General features: G+C 38.7%; 1 protein-coding gene across 1 annotated transcript; it reads right to left on the bottom strand.

Moving 5' to 3' along the window:
* Positions 1-5116: 5116 nt before the first annotated feature.
* opn4xa (opsin 4xa) lies at positions 5117-16513 on the bottom strand. Its single transcript, XM_028601854.1, has 10 exons — positions 16296-16513; positions 13061-13196; positions 9225-9358; positions 8586-8789; positions 8305-8476; positions 6704-6865; positions 6308-6415; positions 6055-6223; positions 5688-5831; positions 5117-5530 (listed from the first exon to the last, which is right to left on the bottom strand). Exons 2-10 carry the CDS (start codon positions 13192-13194, stop codon positions 5117-5119), a joined length of 1641 nt encoding a protein of 546 aa, XP_028457655.1. The 5' UTR covers positions 13195-13196; positions 16296-16513.
* Positions 16514-17937: the final 1424 nt, after the last annotated feature.

Here is a 17937-nt window from a genome sequence, read left to right as displayed (position 1 = left end):
ATTGTAAAGCCCTTGGAGATTTGTAATTTTGGGCAATATGAATACAATTGTCTTGGCAGATTTCCACATCAATTATTTGTGTGCACGTCTTTTAGGATTGTATTGAGTGTTTTCACTTTGCATTTGTGTGCTTTTATTCCCTGTAAAGCTGTTTGCAACATTGTTAAGTGCATCATAGTTATTATAATTTGTTTATTTATTTCCAAATTTACTGTGATATGGCAGTGAAGCAGGTTTATGCATTTTTGGTGGCATAGTGTTGGTATGCTCTCTAGTGGTCAGCGAATAAAGCACATGCTTCTCAGCTTATGCAGATACTGTGAATTTAAAGCTACTGAGCAATTTATGGCCATGGGATAAGAAGTGAATAGTTTATCTTGCCCTGCTCTGCAAGTTTACACCTGAAGATGTGTCACTCATCTTGTTGTCTTGTTTCTTGTCTACCTAGACATGGCATCTCGCCTGAGGCTGAGGTTTTCATAAAGCCAACTCAAGGCAATGAAGATTAAAAAAAAAAAGACTGAAAATTGTGAGTTGACCATGAACAGCTTTAATTAGAACAAAAAAAAATGTTGATAGTCAATGACGATAGTCCTTTACCAGTGTTTATTCCTGGCTCCACTATTCTTTTGTACTGATCTCTCAAGTTGTTGCTGTTACTTCAAGGAGCTTTGGTCACTAACTTATGGCTCACCACACCTAGAATAAGCAACAATATATGTTGAGGAGGAACGATGCGGATTTCGTCCTGGTCGTGGAACAACGGACCAGCTCTTCACTCTCGCAAGGATCCTGGAGGGAGCCTGGGAGTATGCCCAACCGGTCTACATGTGTTTTGTGGATTTGGAGAAGGCGTATGACCGGGTCCCCCAGGAGATACTGTGGGAGGTGCTGCGGGAGTATGGGGTGAGGGGGTCTCTACTCAGGGCCATCCAATCTCTGTACGACCAAATTGAGAGCTGTGTCCGGGTTCTCGGCAGTAAGTCAGACTCGTTTCAGGTGAGGGTTGGCCTCCGCCAGGGCTGCGCTTTGTCACCAATCCTGTTTGCAATATTTATGGACAGGATATCGAGGCGTAGTCGGGGTGGGGAGGGGTTGCAGTTTGGTGGGCTGGGGATCTCATCGCTGCTCTTTGCAGATGATGTGGTCCTGATGGCATCATCGGCCTGTGACCTTTTGCACTCACTGGATCGGTTCGCAACCGAGTGTGAAGCGGTTGGGATGAGGATCAGCACTTCTAAATCGGAGGCCATGGTTCTCAGCAGGAAACCGATGGAATTCCTTCTCCAGGTAGGGAATGAGTCCTTACCCCAAGTGAAGGAGTTCAAGTACCTTGGGGTTTTGTTCGCGAGTGAGGGGACAATGGAGCGGGAGATTGGTCGGAGAATCGGCGCAGCGGGTGCGGTATTACATTCAATCTATTGCACCGTTGTGACGATAAGAGAGCTGAGCCAGAAGGCAAAGCTCTCGATCTACCGGTCAGTTTTCATTCCTACCCTCACCTATGGTCATGAAGGCTGGGTCATGACCGAACGAATGAGATCCAGGGTACAAGCGGCCGAAATGGGTTTCCTCAGGACGGTGGCTGGCGTCTCCCTTAGAGATAGGGTGAGAAGCTCAGTCATCCGTGAGGAGCTCGGAGTAGAGCCGCTGCTCCTTTGCGTCGAAAGGAGCCAGTTGAGGTGGTTCGGGCATCTGGTAAGGATGCCCCCTGGGCGCCTCCCTAGGGAGGTGTTCCAGGCACGTCCAGCTGGGAGGAGGCCTCGGGGAAGACCCAGGACTAGGTGGAGGGATTATATCTCCAACCTGGCCTGGGAACGCCTCGGGATCCCCCAGTTGGAGCTGGTTAATGTTGCTCGGGAAAGGGAAGTTTGGGGTCCCCTGCTGGAGCTGCTCCCCCCGCGACCCGACACCGGATAAGCGGACGAAGATGGATGGATGGATATGACTCAAAATGTCAAAATATAAAAACAAGGTTTTAAGAAGGATGATTGTATTAAATGTCCATACAATTTGCTGTGGATATACCTTTCCTCTAGCACCACCATCAGGCCAATATTTTCAGATGTACAGAAAAATATCAAACACTAAGGAACAGATTGACGTTGAAATTATTGAGCACATTTTTGCTACCTAGAGGATGCGGATTAGTCATTTAATTAGTTAGTCAATCGACATTAATCAGCAACGTTTTTGATAATCAAATACAAACTTAATAACGTTAGTCCAATGATTAAACTAAACACCAATGATTGCCTGCATGGTTTGAGCTATGAAATGATAATGTTAAAGTGATAATTGCATGTTTCTCTTTGTCATAGACTATGGTCTAACAGATTAGGTCAGTAGATTAATCAATAATAAAGAATAATCGTTAGTTGCAGACCTATTTCTTATGTTCCAATAGTTTCTTTCCTGGTCTTCTACAGAAAGTAAGCAGGTTAGGCAGGAGATTAAGAGGTTTTGCAGCAGTAGGTGAAAACCCTTGTGAATTTTGGTCAGTCTATAGATTACATATCTGGACATTTGTTATGCACACAAAGGTCAAACACTGCATACTTATTTGGTAGAGTAAGATTATAGCATGATCCACAGTTTCAAACAGCACAGGAATGAGTAAACTAGGGTGTCGGCATTGTAGAGTATTTTGTGAAATATTTTAATCACAGTGCTTTTTCACAATATTTTAGTAGACAAGGAATTCCAAGGTTACTCCCTTTGCTTGAATGTGTTGTACTAATTTATTATCTGAAATTATGTAATATTACTTTGTTAAACTACCTTAATCTTTTTTAAAGAAATAACATTACTGACTATTTCAGCTCTGTGATGTGTAGTGTACCCTTTTATTTGTGCATACTTTGTTGTTTTTAAAAAAACATACATTAATTTGTAAAAGGCATGACACATTCTACAGATTACTATTAACTGTACTTAGCCAGTGAAGCTAGATGTTTACATTCTACAGCATAGGTCAGCTGGATTTTATTTCAGCTATAGTGCATGTCAATATATGGTTATAAACTAATGGGAATCCCAGCAGCAAAATCCCCCTGTGCAATGTGATTGAACCGCTTAAGTGCACTTGTCCTTTATGTAAAGCTGCAGTACATACCTTTAAATCATCTTCACATAACTGGATGAGCAAATGGCTCAGGAAATATTGGAATTAAAGTTCAAAGACATCTCAACCGGGGGCTTTCTGGGTGTTTCAATTTCAAGGAAGAACACCCTTTAAAATGAATGGCCTCAACCTTTGAGGCAACTGTACCATGTAACCTTGCTAATAAAGTCATACATTCAACAGATCCATATTATTAATGGACTTCTATCATCCTGGTGTCTCAGATGGCCAATTCACATGCACTGTGTGTCCTGGTTTTAAATCCAGTGTGGGACATCTATTGATGTCATCTCCTTCTCTTTCTCTACAGTCTTTATCTGTATTTACCCTTGCTGCTCTTTAATGCATGCAACAATGCGGACAAACAATTACAAAATAAATGGGATTTGGTAGGTTAAAAATAAGAATTAGAGGAAAATAGATCTCTCCTCTATCTGCTTCCAGAATCCTGACAGCACTTTGAAGTTGATTTACAAATAATTATATTAACATACTATTTTTGTTCTGCAGGCGCTAACATTTGTAGTACAACTTTTGGAAGGCTATGTTAATCATACATGTGCTATAATGCATGTACAAATATAAAAATGGAACTTTTAATATCTTTTAGGCTTTTCAAAAGGCTTTTTTGGTCCATGATGTGGTAAGATTATAGGAAGTTATAGGATGCCATTTATAACAAATTGTATTTGCAAGCTTTAAGAAGATGGGGCAAAGAAATGTGTTGAGAGCTATATGAAAAGTTTATTTCCACAACAAATACACAATAACGTCTTTAGTTTAAGATTTAACAGTAGCACCAATAGCAACAAATACTGAGTATTCAAATAAGGAAAAGGTACAACATTTTAGTGATTGCTGCTGTGCCAATTCATTTCCTGAGAACATACAGCCTTTTTTCTTGTAAAAAAATCAAGATGAATGGATGATAAATAGATAAATCAGAGTGTCAAATGTCTTCATGACCTACCACATCTGGTAGCTGAAATGCACTATGACTTACTTTGGTTAGCAGCTGCAGTGAATTAAAGTTTTGGGTTGCATAACGCTTAATTACTATGGTGCTTGAACTCATGATACAGCACATAATGTCAGCAACTTTCAAAACCTGATAAACAATGGTATATGGTGTATTATGATAATGAGTTCTGAAATGATACATACATGTGTTATGTACTTAATGAACTTGCTTATGGTGCATTATAGAGAAATAATGAAAGAAATAGTTACCACATTTTCTCATTGCTCATTTAAATGAGCAATAGATAGCCTTAGTTACAAAATTAACAAATGTACAAAAATATGCTTTCTCGCAGAAATAAACAAGAAACACTCCAAATAGAGTCAAACTTTGCTCTCTCTGCAAGTTGATAATAAATATGGATGGTCTTTCATTAGTTGTTCTTGGTATACCGTTGTTTATTGGCTAGCTTGACAGCAGGTTAGCTCAGTGGGTAGAGTGGGCGCACATATACTAAGAGGTTTATTCCTTGATGCAGAAGGTCCAGGGTTCAAGTCTGACCTAGGATGATTTCCTGCATGTCTTCCCTCTCTCTCCCCATTTCATTGCCCTCATATTACTAAAGGTGGAAATTCCCCAAAAAAGTGCAAAATGTTTTGAACTTTAACGGTCATTTTAAGTTAAGGTTCCGTTTGTAATTGTTTCACTGTGACAGTGTCGTACTGAGCATGTGCCTCTAAACCAAAAACAGTTGGGGTAGCATTATTATGCATGTTAACAACAAGTATTAACATGAGAGGTGTGTGCCAGGATTATTAGAGCAGTTGTGTATATAAACCTTAACCTATATGGCACAAAAACCTATAAACAAATGTACTTGGTTGCAGTGCATTGCCAAACAGTTGAGATAAAAGTTTCTGACAGCTGCTTCAAAAGATTACCTCAGCATTCTTGAACAAAGAAAACAAACTTGTTTACTTGCTGTGTCACAGTCACACATAGCCACATAGACAAATAAACATATCCAGCATTTAGCTTAGAAATCTTTGCACAGACTCAAATCCTTGAGCAGAACTGGCGAGAGGCTGTATATTGAGCAACAGTTCTCTCTGTCTGCTCTGTGTGGTTTGTTTTTCCTCACAATAGTTATGGTTTAAGTTGGGTCTGATGATAGCTTGGGAGTGCACACATACAATATTGTCCAGAGAGTCTGGCTGGATGAGGTCCTTAGGCTCCTTCACTTCTTTTTCCTTCTGAACTTGCTGTGCCTCTCTCTGTTCATGTTCACCCTCTTTTTCCTCATTTTCCTGTGTGTTCTCTTTATTCCAACTGTTGGGATTCTCCTCCCTTCTCTTCCCCAATGCCGATGGCATGACTGTGCAGACAGACTCAGGTGATGGGGTGTGGTCACATCTGTTCAGTGATCCTCGCTCTGGCATGTGGATCTAGAAGAGAATTTAAATCAAATACAAAAGTAATCGACATGATATAGCCCTTTTTATGGATACATTATTGTGCTAAAATGTTTTGCCAATAAGGCCTTTGACTCTGAGATTATTCAAATCTAAAATCAACAAATATAATGATGAGCACCTGCCCTACCTGTTCCTGGCTTTGGCTTCCCTTTCCTATGGCCTGCTTAGCTAATGACTTGTGCTCTTTGTCCCTCAGAGCCCCGAGGGAATAGCTGGACCTCACACATTGGCTCTGATCGATAGAGTCCACCTCCACATCACTCCAAACCTGCTACAAGGGACATGAGATATATATATATATATGTATGTATATGTATGTATACTATTATATGTAGTATGTATGTGTGGTTGTACTGCTGCCTGTCTTGGCCAGGACACTCTTGAAAATGGACACATCACTTTCTGCGCATTTGATTTCAGCACACAACTCATGTTGCTGTCATGTCCTGTGTTTGCTTATACTCTTTAAAACCTAGTGCAGAGGCCAAACTCACTGTGTCTGTCGTAGACATGGAGGAAACTCTGTGAAACTTGGTTTTGAAGACTGATGACTGTCTGCTCAGCCCCAACTCCCTGATGGAGGACTCGCTGTCTGATATGCACTTCCTCCGTGAGACCTGGGCTAGGAAGTGCAGACAGGGAACCTTTTCTGCCATGGTGTCCCTGTTGAAAAATAATGATCTCTCAGCAAAACCTCTATATTCTTCCCAAGCTTAGGTTACTGATTAGTTGGATGACTGCACTTACCTGTATTTAGAGTGAATGATGGCATAGATAATAGGGTTGTAAATGGTCGATGCCTTGGCTATAACAGCAGGGACAGCTTTGGAATAAGGACTGAGGATTCTTCCATATCTGAAAGGTGTAAAGTGTTTTTAAAGAGTAAAACTGTACATCACCTGTGACTATAATTGTACTGTAGTTTGGCCTATTGCATAGCACTTCATCATGCTGGCTATAATGATATCTACAAGAGGTGCAACATGGGTAATGGTTATGGCTGAAATGAATTACACAGTGCAACCAAGCATCCTATATGTTTTATGCCTGAATATAAAACCAAATCAAAACCCTAATAATTACCTATCTGTACACAAAAGAATTATTGGATCATAAAGAGCTATTGTCATACTGTATATTTACCCAGCCCAGGCGATGAGGGTGACACATGTATAGGGCGACCAGGAAAGCACATACACTATGATGACCACAAAGGCAATCTTGGCCAGCTTCCATTCAGTCTTGATGGACTGCTGCTGGATCAGAGTTGACTTCCTCACCTGATTCCCAAACTTCTCCACATCTCTGTTAGGACAGGAAGAAGGAATAATGGGATTTTGTAGTTAATATATAAGTCTACTTAGTGTCTAAATAAAAATAAACATTGCAAAAGTTCAATTCAATATACTGTTTGCAGACAGGTTTTATTATGTAACGTATGAGGACATTGGACACAAATTCAGAAACAGTGAGACACGTGGCAAGGCAAGGCAGACAATGTAACAAACAGGCGGGCAACATACGCAGGGTTCATCTGATTTTTCCTATTTCTTCAATAGATTTAATTTGCACCACGGAGAGCTCCATGGATTTATCAATACACAGTTAGGTTACTGATATTTCAGAGCCATGGTTGGGGACATAGACAATAACTTGCACAAACCTCGGTCTGGTAAAGATCAGGCAGATCAGACAACTTATTTAACTAAACATCCCCTCTGCTGCTGCACTCTCTCTGCTACTAGGGGATAGAGAGGGGGGAGGGCAGGTTAACAAGGGCATGAATTTGACTGACTACAACCTAGAAGGTCTACAGAATATTCATCATAGCATTGTACCAAGATATCAACGTTAGCCTTACAGAGAGCAATACTAATATTGTGTCCAGGTATTCCTTTAATCAACGTTGCCCTTAAGGTAAATACTAAAAGGATATTCTATGGTAACTTGGTTGTGTCCTACAGCAAAGTCTTTAAGGGTAACCCTGAAATGGGAAACAGCTATGCTGAGGAGTGAATTTGCTAATGTGTATGGAAAGCTACTGGTGGACAGGCAAGAAATAGCCGGATATGAGAAACAGACAAATATACACACATGCACAAAGAGAAATTAGAGAAGGAAAGGACTAGAGGGAGATGTGGAAGCCGCCATCACAATTTATAACATGCTTACATTTAACAATTTGCATTGCAGTAATGTCAAACCTAATACACAAGAAATACATTGCAGTAGATTGTTGATGTGAAGATGTGACAGTAGAGTCAATGGTATTAGGCTGTTCTGTACAGTTACTAAGTAGACTTGCTTTAAATAGCAGCATTTCAAGTATTTTTAGCGTGTTTACTACATTAGAGCTATAGTGCGCAACTATTTTGTATTAATCAGATGATACAAAGCAAATTAAAGCCCACAAAACTGTCTCTGTATTTCTCAGTATGGCTATGTTTACAAAATGGTGTAGTCCGGTGACATTCGCACGCTTGAGTTATGCGTATTACGTCACCGCTGAGAGAGATGAAGAGGACATAAACATTACAAGTTAATTACCTCTTCTGAAGAGGTAAATGTCCTCCTTGATTTTACAGGTGAAACGCTACCAGCAACTTTGTGGAGGAGGGGTGGGTGTGTTGCGTGAATGTGGATGAAAGCGGTGTTCTCATTACTTTGAATTCCTCATGGGAGCAACAGAAACTACGCACTATAGCTTTAAAGTGATTTATGTTCACCTAGGTCAATTTATTTACCTGCTTGCATGGCGGATTGCCAGGAACATGCACAGATAACAATAGGATATAATGCCCAGAGGGATGAAGAATGCAAAGCAGCATAGCATCAAAGTATAACTTTTATTTGCAGGAGTAGATGTCATGTAGTCCCATGTGCATGAGGTCATCAGGCCCTCCGGTATGTATGAACCTTGATGGAAAAAATAAAGAGGGATAAGAAGGAAGTGTAAGGTCTAAAGGTATAAACGAGTATAGTTGAATTTAAAAACAGTGAGGAGTCGAGAGAATAAGGTACTTACTCCACCCTAAAAGGGGTGCAAGGCTCCAGGCTAGTGAGTACAGCCAGACCAGAGCAATAACGAGACAAGTGCGTCTCTTGGAGGTCCACCGTATGGCCTGCAGAGGCTTGGTGATGACAATGTAGCGATCTAGAGAGATGGCCAGAAGGTTTATCATGGAAGTGAGTCCAAACAAAGCTCCACAGAAGGCGTAAATTTTACAGCCTGTGGAGGGAAAGAAAGAAGAGAGCATTTCATTCATGTTTGTTTCTTCTGATTGGAAGACTTTGTATTACAAGCATACGTGATATGAATAGACAGGACTTCAAATTGGGATTCACACTGTTCACACTATTCATATAGCCCAGGGTGTATGTTTGAATTCAGAATTCAGATTACTTGGGGTTCAGAAATACTATTATAATTTTACATAAATTCCTCAAGACTAAACATAATAGCAGCAACAGATTCTAATCAAACTCATTCTGAAAATAACTTAAATTATTGCATGGTAAAAGCAGATATTTTTTCATAAGATTTTATTGACATAAATTGGTACTATTTCATACATAGCTCTATACATAAAAAACATTGATAGATACATAAAGAATGTAGCTATTTTTATAGTGCATACTGTATAATTGAATGTGAAAAAAATACCTGTTTCCCCAAAAATCCAACCTTGGTAAAGGGAGTTCACAAAGAAGATGGGTGACTGTGTAATTGCCATGAGGAAGTCACTGACTGCTTGGTTCATGATGAAATAGTTGGGGGCAGTCCGTAGCTTCTTGTTACTGTAACACATGAAGATTGAAAGATGCTCAGCATCCCACAAATCAATATACCAATTGTGTCAACTTGTTTCAATAATTTGTGACATCATGTGGGAACCATATGTGTCAGCAAGTGTACTTCTTGTAATTTTTAACAGAGAGCTGACAAGAACATTTTGCCCAGTAAGCCATGCTATTCTACTTTGTTACTATGTTAAGATAAATGTAAATGTAATGTATTTCTGGCTCTGAATTAAAATCCAGAGCGGGGTTTCATTACAATTAGAGTCTAATTGTTTTTGAAAGCTTGTTTTTTAAATTACTTTTTCTCCAGAGTGCACAGACATGCAGAGATGCAAGGAGTCCCTTGCCAATGCAATATCCATTCAATAACTCTCAAACCCTCATCCCTCTTAACTTGACTCAACCTCCCTTACCATTACAGGCAAGGAAGTGGAAATAAATAACACTGGCACATCCATACACCACATTTAATAGTACCGTTACTCTCTTACTAAAGCAAGTTCAGACCAAAGAGTCATCCAAGATAAAAGATTGCAACTCTTACCAGAAAAATCACAAGATCTGAAACTTTCCTGGGCACATAAAATAGAGGAACACAAACACATATTCAATATCATTTCAGTAGTCAGTGGACTCCATTGTTGACTCATTGTGGCAATCAATACCTTTTAGTCAGTAAAGACAATGATTTTCTTCAGCAGCTGGGATGAAAAGTTATATTGGATTTTCATCAGGAAAGAATTATAAACAACCTTTAAATTGAGATGTATTGTTGGGAGGACAGTAGAAAACACCATCAACCAGAAAGGTAAATCTCCCAGAACAAAGCAGCACCAGTGTTTTTTCTAAGGCTGTGAGTTGGCACAAATGGTCATGTTGTAGGTCATGTTGTAATGCATGGTTATGCATTGATGACCTTCTCTTATCATGCAATTGCTCACTGTACACACGTACACACCTCAGATTGCTCTTTTGGCAACAATCTGCATAATCATAGCTAGTGCCTTCGTTACATTGAAACAAGCCGCCAGAAGTGTGGAGGACTACCAATGTTTGAGGATTTGTTTCTATTTGGTGAACGAGGAAAATCTGAAGATCACCTAAATCGAGTTCTTCCTTTTGTAAATGCAGGCTTCAGAAAATGAACTATTCATAGCAGACGTTGATGTCTTTCTTCTGTCAAGTGTCAGAGTAATCTGTGAGTGAACAGTTTACACTTACATTTATTACATTGTATTTACCGTGACATAAAAGGTATATTGAGCGTATAGGGACTCAGATGGTGAGCTGAAATGAAAACAATGATACCATAAGTGTCCTTGTCCTGGATATCTAAACCTTAGACCAGTGATCATATAGTGTAGTGCCATAACTGAATATTTACTTAAATAGTTACATCAGCTCCATTTAGCCTATGGGCATTGTCCTCCTAGTTTTGCCCACTGACTGTAAAAAGACCAAAAAGAGTAAAACATTCCACAGACAGATTAGTTGGAGTCCATTTGTATGTTTACATGCAGGTGAGTGGTAAAGTGTGACTGGAGTGGAGATCGAGCGATGCGACATTTGAGATAGATGTCACTGGAGGTTGGATGTTAATGCAGAAAACATGTCAGAGCCAGGATTTTATCTAACACTTGGTCCTTCACTGCATTCAATGGAATACTATATACCCAGGAGTAGCCATAGTGCATATACTGTATGTAACATGCACACTGGTATATATGCTACATTCAGATCAACTATATTTTTCATGTACTTTCAAGTAAAAAAGAATGCAAAAATTGACATTAGAGTTTTTGGTCCTAAATGTGTGTTAAATGTAAAAAAGTACAAAAGAAATTAAGAAAAAACAATACACCAAGTAATGAAAGCCAGAGAGATTTATACCAAGAGTTATTACTATTATTATTATTATTATTATTATTATTATTATTACAATTGTTGAATGTATGCATCGATTGATCTAATAAGGTTAGAAAATCAATGAGGTGCATCCTGCCATTGAATGCCTGCAGGCTTGTGTGAAGACCTTTCTGCCTGTGCTTGTGACATCCTTCATTATGCAAGAACACACTGTTTTCCCCCATTCTGCGCTCTACATTTCTGCAACGCCAAAACCCTGCAGAGTGTACTGTGCAGGGTTGAAAGCACATCACATGAACTGCTTAAACTGTGTTAAAGTATTGACTTTAACTTTATTTTGCTAGTCTCTAAAACCTAGGCACTGGTATATAATAATATATAATAATAGTCACTGAATAGTTATTCAATATGTAAATATATTCAATTAGATATATTATAGAATTTATTATTCAGCATAACAAGTACTTTTAGTTAATAATACGTCCATACTTTTACTTAATTTTGAATGCAGGACTTTTACTTGTGACAGAGTATTTTTAGAGTGAGATACTGTGGCTTTTACTTAAGAAAAAGGTCAAACAGCTAACAGCTAACAAAATCAGCTTCTGTGAAGTCACAGTACAGCACTGTGCAAACTTCCAAGAATTTGTTTGTAGCGTTGTCTATTGCAATGCACTGTTCTCCACACTTAGCATGTCTGCTCTTGTTCGCCTTCAGTCAATCCCGAATGCTGCGGCAAGGCTACTTACTATAGCACAAATAGACGGTCTCACATCACCCCTGTTCTCAAATTTCTCTGTCAAATATAGGATTCAATTAACACTTACATACAGAGCATTAAATGGTCAGACACCTGCATATGTGGCTAACCTACTGCAATTATATTTGACAGCTCACTCTCTATGATCTACTCTGTTAAATCTACCGATTGTTCACACACCCAGCTTAAGACCCGTGGCGAACGTTCTTTTGAGACAGTAGCACCGAGTCTGGGGAATGCTCTGCCTCCTCCCTTATGGTCTGCTGATTTTGTGGACTCTTAAAATCAGTTACAGACCTACCTTTTTAAACAGGCTTTTGGTTGACCTGTCTACACTTTATTCTTTATGTATTAACTTGTAATTTTAATTGTGTATTGGGTTTTTAACACGTATCATCTTGTATGTTTTGTGTAAAGCACTATATATGTGATTAGTGCTCTATAAATAAATTTTACTTACTTACTTATAGGACCAGTTCATGTGCAAAAATGTGATGAAAACTTCTAATTGACTTTGATTTATTCTCTAAGATTTACAGTAGAGAATAAAAGTCAATGCTGGCTGTGTCGTGCAAGCAGCATGTCAGCAGCACTTGAGCATCATCAGCGTGCCTCATGAGTCATTATGCTTTATTTACTTAGTTACTATGCTTTTCCCTGAAATTCATTAACAATTGTTCCATCTACTTATCAGTACTCAGAAACACAACTCAAAGTGTGATTAATGTAGTGGGAGTTAGGTCACAATAAGGCTTTGCCTGAAATCTAAATTATAAAACAGGTATAAAATGATTATGGCTAAGGTGAAAACAATGATAGGCTAAAATGATCACAACACTGGCGTTATGTGTTCCAGATTACAGTAGTTTCTTGGAAAAAAACATATACTGTAATAAATCCACAAGTCAGGATGCAGCGCCAAATTAATAATAATAATTTCAAAAAAGCAGAATTATAAATGAGAATTGTTTTAAGGTTAACAAGCTTAACTTTTTCTGTTGTTTGGCTATAGAAAAGGCTAGTAACTTACAATGACAGACAACCACATTCTTCATCATCACACATTCACCTACCAGAAAAAGGCATACATGACCAAGGCATTGCCAGTAACACCCAATGTTCCAATTACCAAGACAAAGAAGGCAACAATGTAGTGAGCGTAGGCCTGGACATCCACCGGCCGATAGAATCCGTGTTCTATGTCCATTTCTGTAACAACAACCACACACACACACACACACACACAGATGTCAGCATCAGAGGGTCTATCTTCGTGTACAGCATGTCCCAGTGACTTTCATACAAACCCCGTCTTCCTTTCCGTCCCTCTAACTCACTAAACTCTCCAGCATTATGTAAGAGTACTTATCACGATCAACAAGTATAATGTCTGGGGGCAAGAATACAAATTAAGACGTGATGGCATACAGCTTGCTTCTGCAACACTGAGTCTTTATACCATTCCTTCACATATCAACATTTTATTTAGTTTGAGTCAGTTTTGCTCAAGGTCATGATGGTTTCTTTGTAATCGTTAAAACATTGTACATTACATTTTCTATCCCTTTTTACATTTTTGATCCGTTGTTGTTATTTTTATGTTATTTTTATTTTTTATTTTTTTTATGTACCAGGTCAGTGCGCACATTTTGAACATTCCCTTTAGGAAATCTGAGGAAATCCCAACAGTTCCTCCCAGCTCACTGTTGATGTTTTAAAACTCAACTGTGAACTTCATTGAGTTTTTATAACAGGAAATGTAGGGTTTTGGGGGTTACTGGTGGGCACTATAACAAAATTATTATATAATTATTATATAACAGTGTATCTCTAAGTTCCGAGGAAAAGTCAGTACTGTTTTAGTGCCTACTAACAGTATGTCTGTTTGGTTGGTTGGACATTACAGACTGTCTATGTTGTCTGGCTTCCAAGCTGTATAGGGAAAACCTTCACACTACTTTGACACAAAACAGTGTTAAAAGCCTTACAACTGTTAAAACCTGAGCCCTTTTTAACCTTGCTTGCAGCATGGGTCTCTGGATGGCAATGTCAGTCTGTCAGTTGACTCTTTTAGTCTTGTTTGCACACCAGGGGCCAGATATATAAACCATGCCTATGCTGTATTTAGTTGTAGCAAATTGAAGTTTCATGCATCTTCCTCCACATCTGCTTTTTTGTCTAAATGTCAGCTTTGGCACTTTTTGGGGTTTTTTTTAGCATTTTTTTACAGCTTCTACCTATTCTTGAATTACAAGAGAAATCGTGCCTTTGGCACTGTATCTCTATTGCAAGGTGTTTGGTAAGGAACTATCTTCCCTACATACAAAACTCATTCCTGTTCCAAGAACTTTCTCCACACTGCACTTTTCTGGACTGAAATGTGACCAAAAGTCTTCCAGTTCACCTAATGCTAATACACTGACTTGACATGACAAATAAGAGTGATGAGTATGCTTTTATTAAGGAATTACATTTCTTATAGTTTATATTATTAGAAAGATTATGACGTTTAACCCTCGCAAACTTTAAAATCGGTAGGCTCAGTATTAAATGGTATGCATTATTAATCCTAATAAGAGTTTAAGAGTAGCGAAGCAACCATGGCCTTTTCTGGTTAGAGAGTGAGGTCCTCACTCAGTATTATTGAACTAATGGACTTAAAGAGTTTTTATAAGGTCATTCTAAGTACAGCCACAATGTGCTTTTTCAGAGCATGGCAGAAGTTTTTTTTTTTTTTTTTTACAAACAACTCTATTAAGGCAATAGCATTTAAAATGGATAGCAGTTTGACAGGCAAGATGTATATAAGTGTGTGTAACAGTTTTTAATCTGTTAAAAGTGCCAATTTATCAAAAAGGTGATTAACTCGAGACATTTCTGATAATGGAAATGGCTGTATGGACATTCACATGCTGTTCCATGTCGCCAATTACAGCTGCAGCAGTGATTATAGCACAATTTCTATGTTTTGGTAATGGGAAGTAATCAAGACTGCATGTTAAGTCATGCAATATTAACAGCAATTATCATCCTATGTGAACTAATTTCATGTTTGCCTCTAATCTGCATTATAGGTGCCATTATAGTACAATGCTCTCTACCACAGAATATGAAGTAAAACATCTATCATGTATTGCATCAATAATTTTTTTGAAAACATGTACATATGAATCATGTATGTTGTTAACTTGCAATGCAAAGCTGAGGGATGGTACCATGCTTTATCCACCATAGCAGTAGTGAATCAGACTCATACAGTAATACATGTTCATGAGAAATGTCAGCCTGTTGCTATGTCTAAAATGTAGTTTGTTGTAAATGTTGCAGCATTTTCTGTTATCCTGTAAAAAATGAATATATAAGCATATACATTTACATTACAGCACAATGGTTGGAAGTACACATGGATAAGCAGGGTGTCAGGTCCAAACAGAAAGCTCTTGCTGTGCTCAGTGAAGCCTTGTGCATCAAAAGGAACCTCATCCTTCTTCCCCTTATTAGGCATGACAGCATTGTCTCATATAAAAAGGCTAAAGCCCTATGAATCAAATACATATAATGATTTAGTGTGACTGTGTTCACACTAGGGGTGATCAAAACTGGGATGTTTATTCAGAAATGTTTGTGTTCAAGGAAAGCAAATAGATCGATGGAGATGAATAAGGTTTGATAAAGGAGAGCATGCCCTGTCCTGTTTAAAGTCAATCATTTATTTAAAAAAAACATTAATTTAAAAAACTTGTTAATAAACAACAGATCTTTTGGTAAATTGATTCAAGAAATTGTCTTGACAATGTATTGGTAGGCATAACACAGAGCACATTTCGAATCAACAAGTGTGTTTGTTAGAGATTTTCTTTTTATAAGAATTGTCAGTTTTTATTTGAAGTTGTCCAAAGCTGGTGATAATAATAACAACGACCGGATGCATATGGGGTAAATTAAGTATTGATCTACTATTATCAACATTACTGTGTAATTATATGATCAGTGTGACTGCACTTGGGAAGGAATACCTTTACTAAGACACACATAAAAAGGGTACAACAAGCAAGCTATAAAAGTATTTTTCAGCAAAAGTATGGCAACCACAGATGTTTTCTGCAATTGCATACTTTAAAACAACCCAAGATACAATTACTAAATTGAACACATTTTTGAAAACTGTTTTGCTCTCTTAGAAAATTTGCTTTGTATAGTTGATTTTCAATAGATTCATAAATCATGTTTTACATACAATAAAGAGAGACGTTCCAATATCAAGTCATATATTACAGTAATTATATATTTAAAAAAGTGCGTATTTACCTTGTCCAGAGAGTGAAGCCCCTTCTCCTCTTCAGGGCACCTCTGTGTTTGTAATGGACTGGCAAAAAGGATCAAAGACACCAAAGCTGTACAGCATGTAAAATGCTGATGAAAAATCCACCCCGCTTAAGGTTTAAATGGATAAGGTTGATGACTGCTTCTCTACTCCCCAAGTTAGATGGACATTCTCTCATAGACTGCAGCAACAGTAACCTGCTGCTACCAATGCTTGATAGAATATGAAAAGACACTGAAAGACACATGGAAAAGAGAGCAGCAGTGCATTGACCCATCCCCCTGCTGGCTACCCATCACACACAGCTCTCACATTGCATAACACATCGATCAAGCCAGTGTGTGTGTGTGTGTGTGTGTGTGTGTGTGTGTGAGGATGTGTGAGGATGTGTGAGGATGTGTGTTGTTTGTGTAGGAAGGTGGTTAGAGGCATGTAACAATTGTAAAATCTAAACTCTTATACTTATACTATATACTTTTATAAAGACAATTTGTATCATAAAAAAAATATTTTGAAACACCAATTGCATGTTGCACCATTTCGTTTTCCCCCTAATGAGTGAAGGTGTTGTACTTTTCATATGCATTGATTTCTACGGATCCAATACTCATTGGCAGTGGCACAATTGTATGTGAGCACATGGGAGGTGACAAAAATGACCCAACCCAGCTGTTGCTTCTGCTTCCCATTGGTACTTTGAGAATTGCAAAGAGAAGCTTTGCGACTTCGATGAGCACCAAACCTTTTACATAGTACGATACTTGTTCGCTGCTCATTCTTGTGTAAGGTGATTCTTGAGAAAAGCACTCTGATAAAAGCATCCCAATGTTTATCATCTCATGCACAACTGGGCAGACAGCTGCAGCACCTACTCTTGCCCTTAATATTCCCCATTTGTACGTTGAAATCTGGCCTCTTTGACTGTAAGAGCACCTGGCAGGTTCAAAGCAGGTCAGTAAATGCAGCGACTTATAAAATGGGCTTTATCTGTAAAGATTACACTCTGGATACCATCTAGCAAGTGGAGGATAAGCCTTCACTTCTGGGTCACTGCACGTGCAACCTATCAACATTTCTGGTTTCCAACCAGTTAGCTTCACTAGAATGAGTTCTGATATAGTAAGGGGAAGAAGGGAAGAAGATATTAGTTATGTTATCCTTTTTTGTTGATTTGTTATGCCTCTGCGCTGGTGACAGCCATGGCCGAGGCATTATGTTTTTAGGTTGTCCATCCCTTAGGCACATTCTCGTGGATGCCATATCTCAGGAACACCTTGAGGGAATCTCTTCACCCTTGGCACAAACGTCCACTTGGACTCAAAGATGAAGTGCTTGGATTGTGGTGGTCAAAGGTCATTGTGACCTCACATCCATCCCATTCTTGTCAACACAATATCAGAGGAACCCCTGGAATTTCATTACATCTGGCAAAAATGTCCACGTGGACTCAAGGATGAAGTGATTCCAATTTGGTGGTCAAAGGTCACTGTAACCTCACAAAACACTTTTCTGGCCATCATTCAACACTGTAACTCTGAAACAGAAGGGGAGACGCGTCTGATACTGAATTGGTGACACTAATCTTGGGTGCCCACCTTGAAACTGTGGTGTTGGATAGATCTTCTG

The sequence above is a fragment of the Perca flavescens genome, chromosome 16 (genome assembly GCF_004354835.1).
Source record: "Perca flavescens isolate YP-PL-M2 chromosome 16, PFLA_1.0, whole genome shotgun sequence".
Taxonomy (NCBI): Eukaryota; Metazoa; Chordata; class Actinopteri; order Perciformes; family Percidae; genus Perca; species Perca flavescens.
Note: the sequence above shows the minus strand (reverse complement) of the source record. Positions and strands in the feature narration are given on the sequence as shown.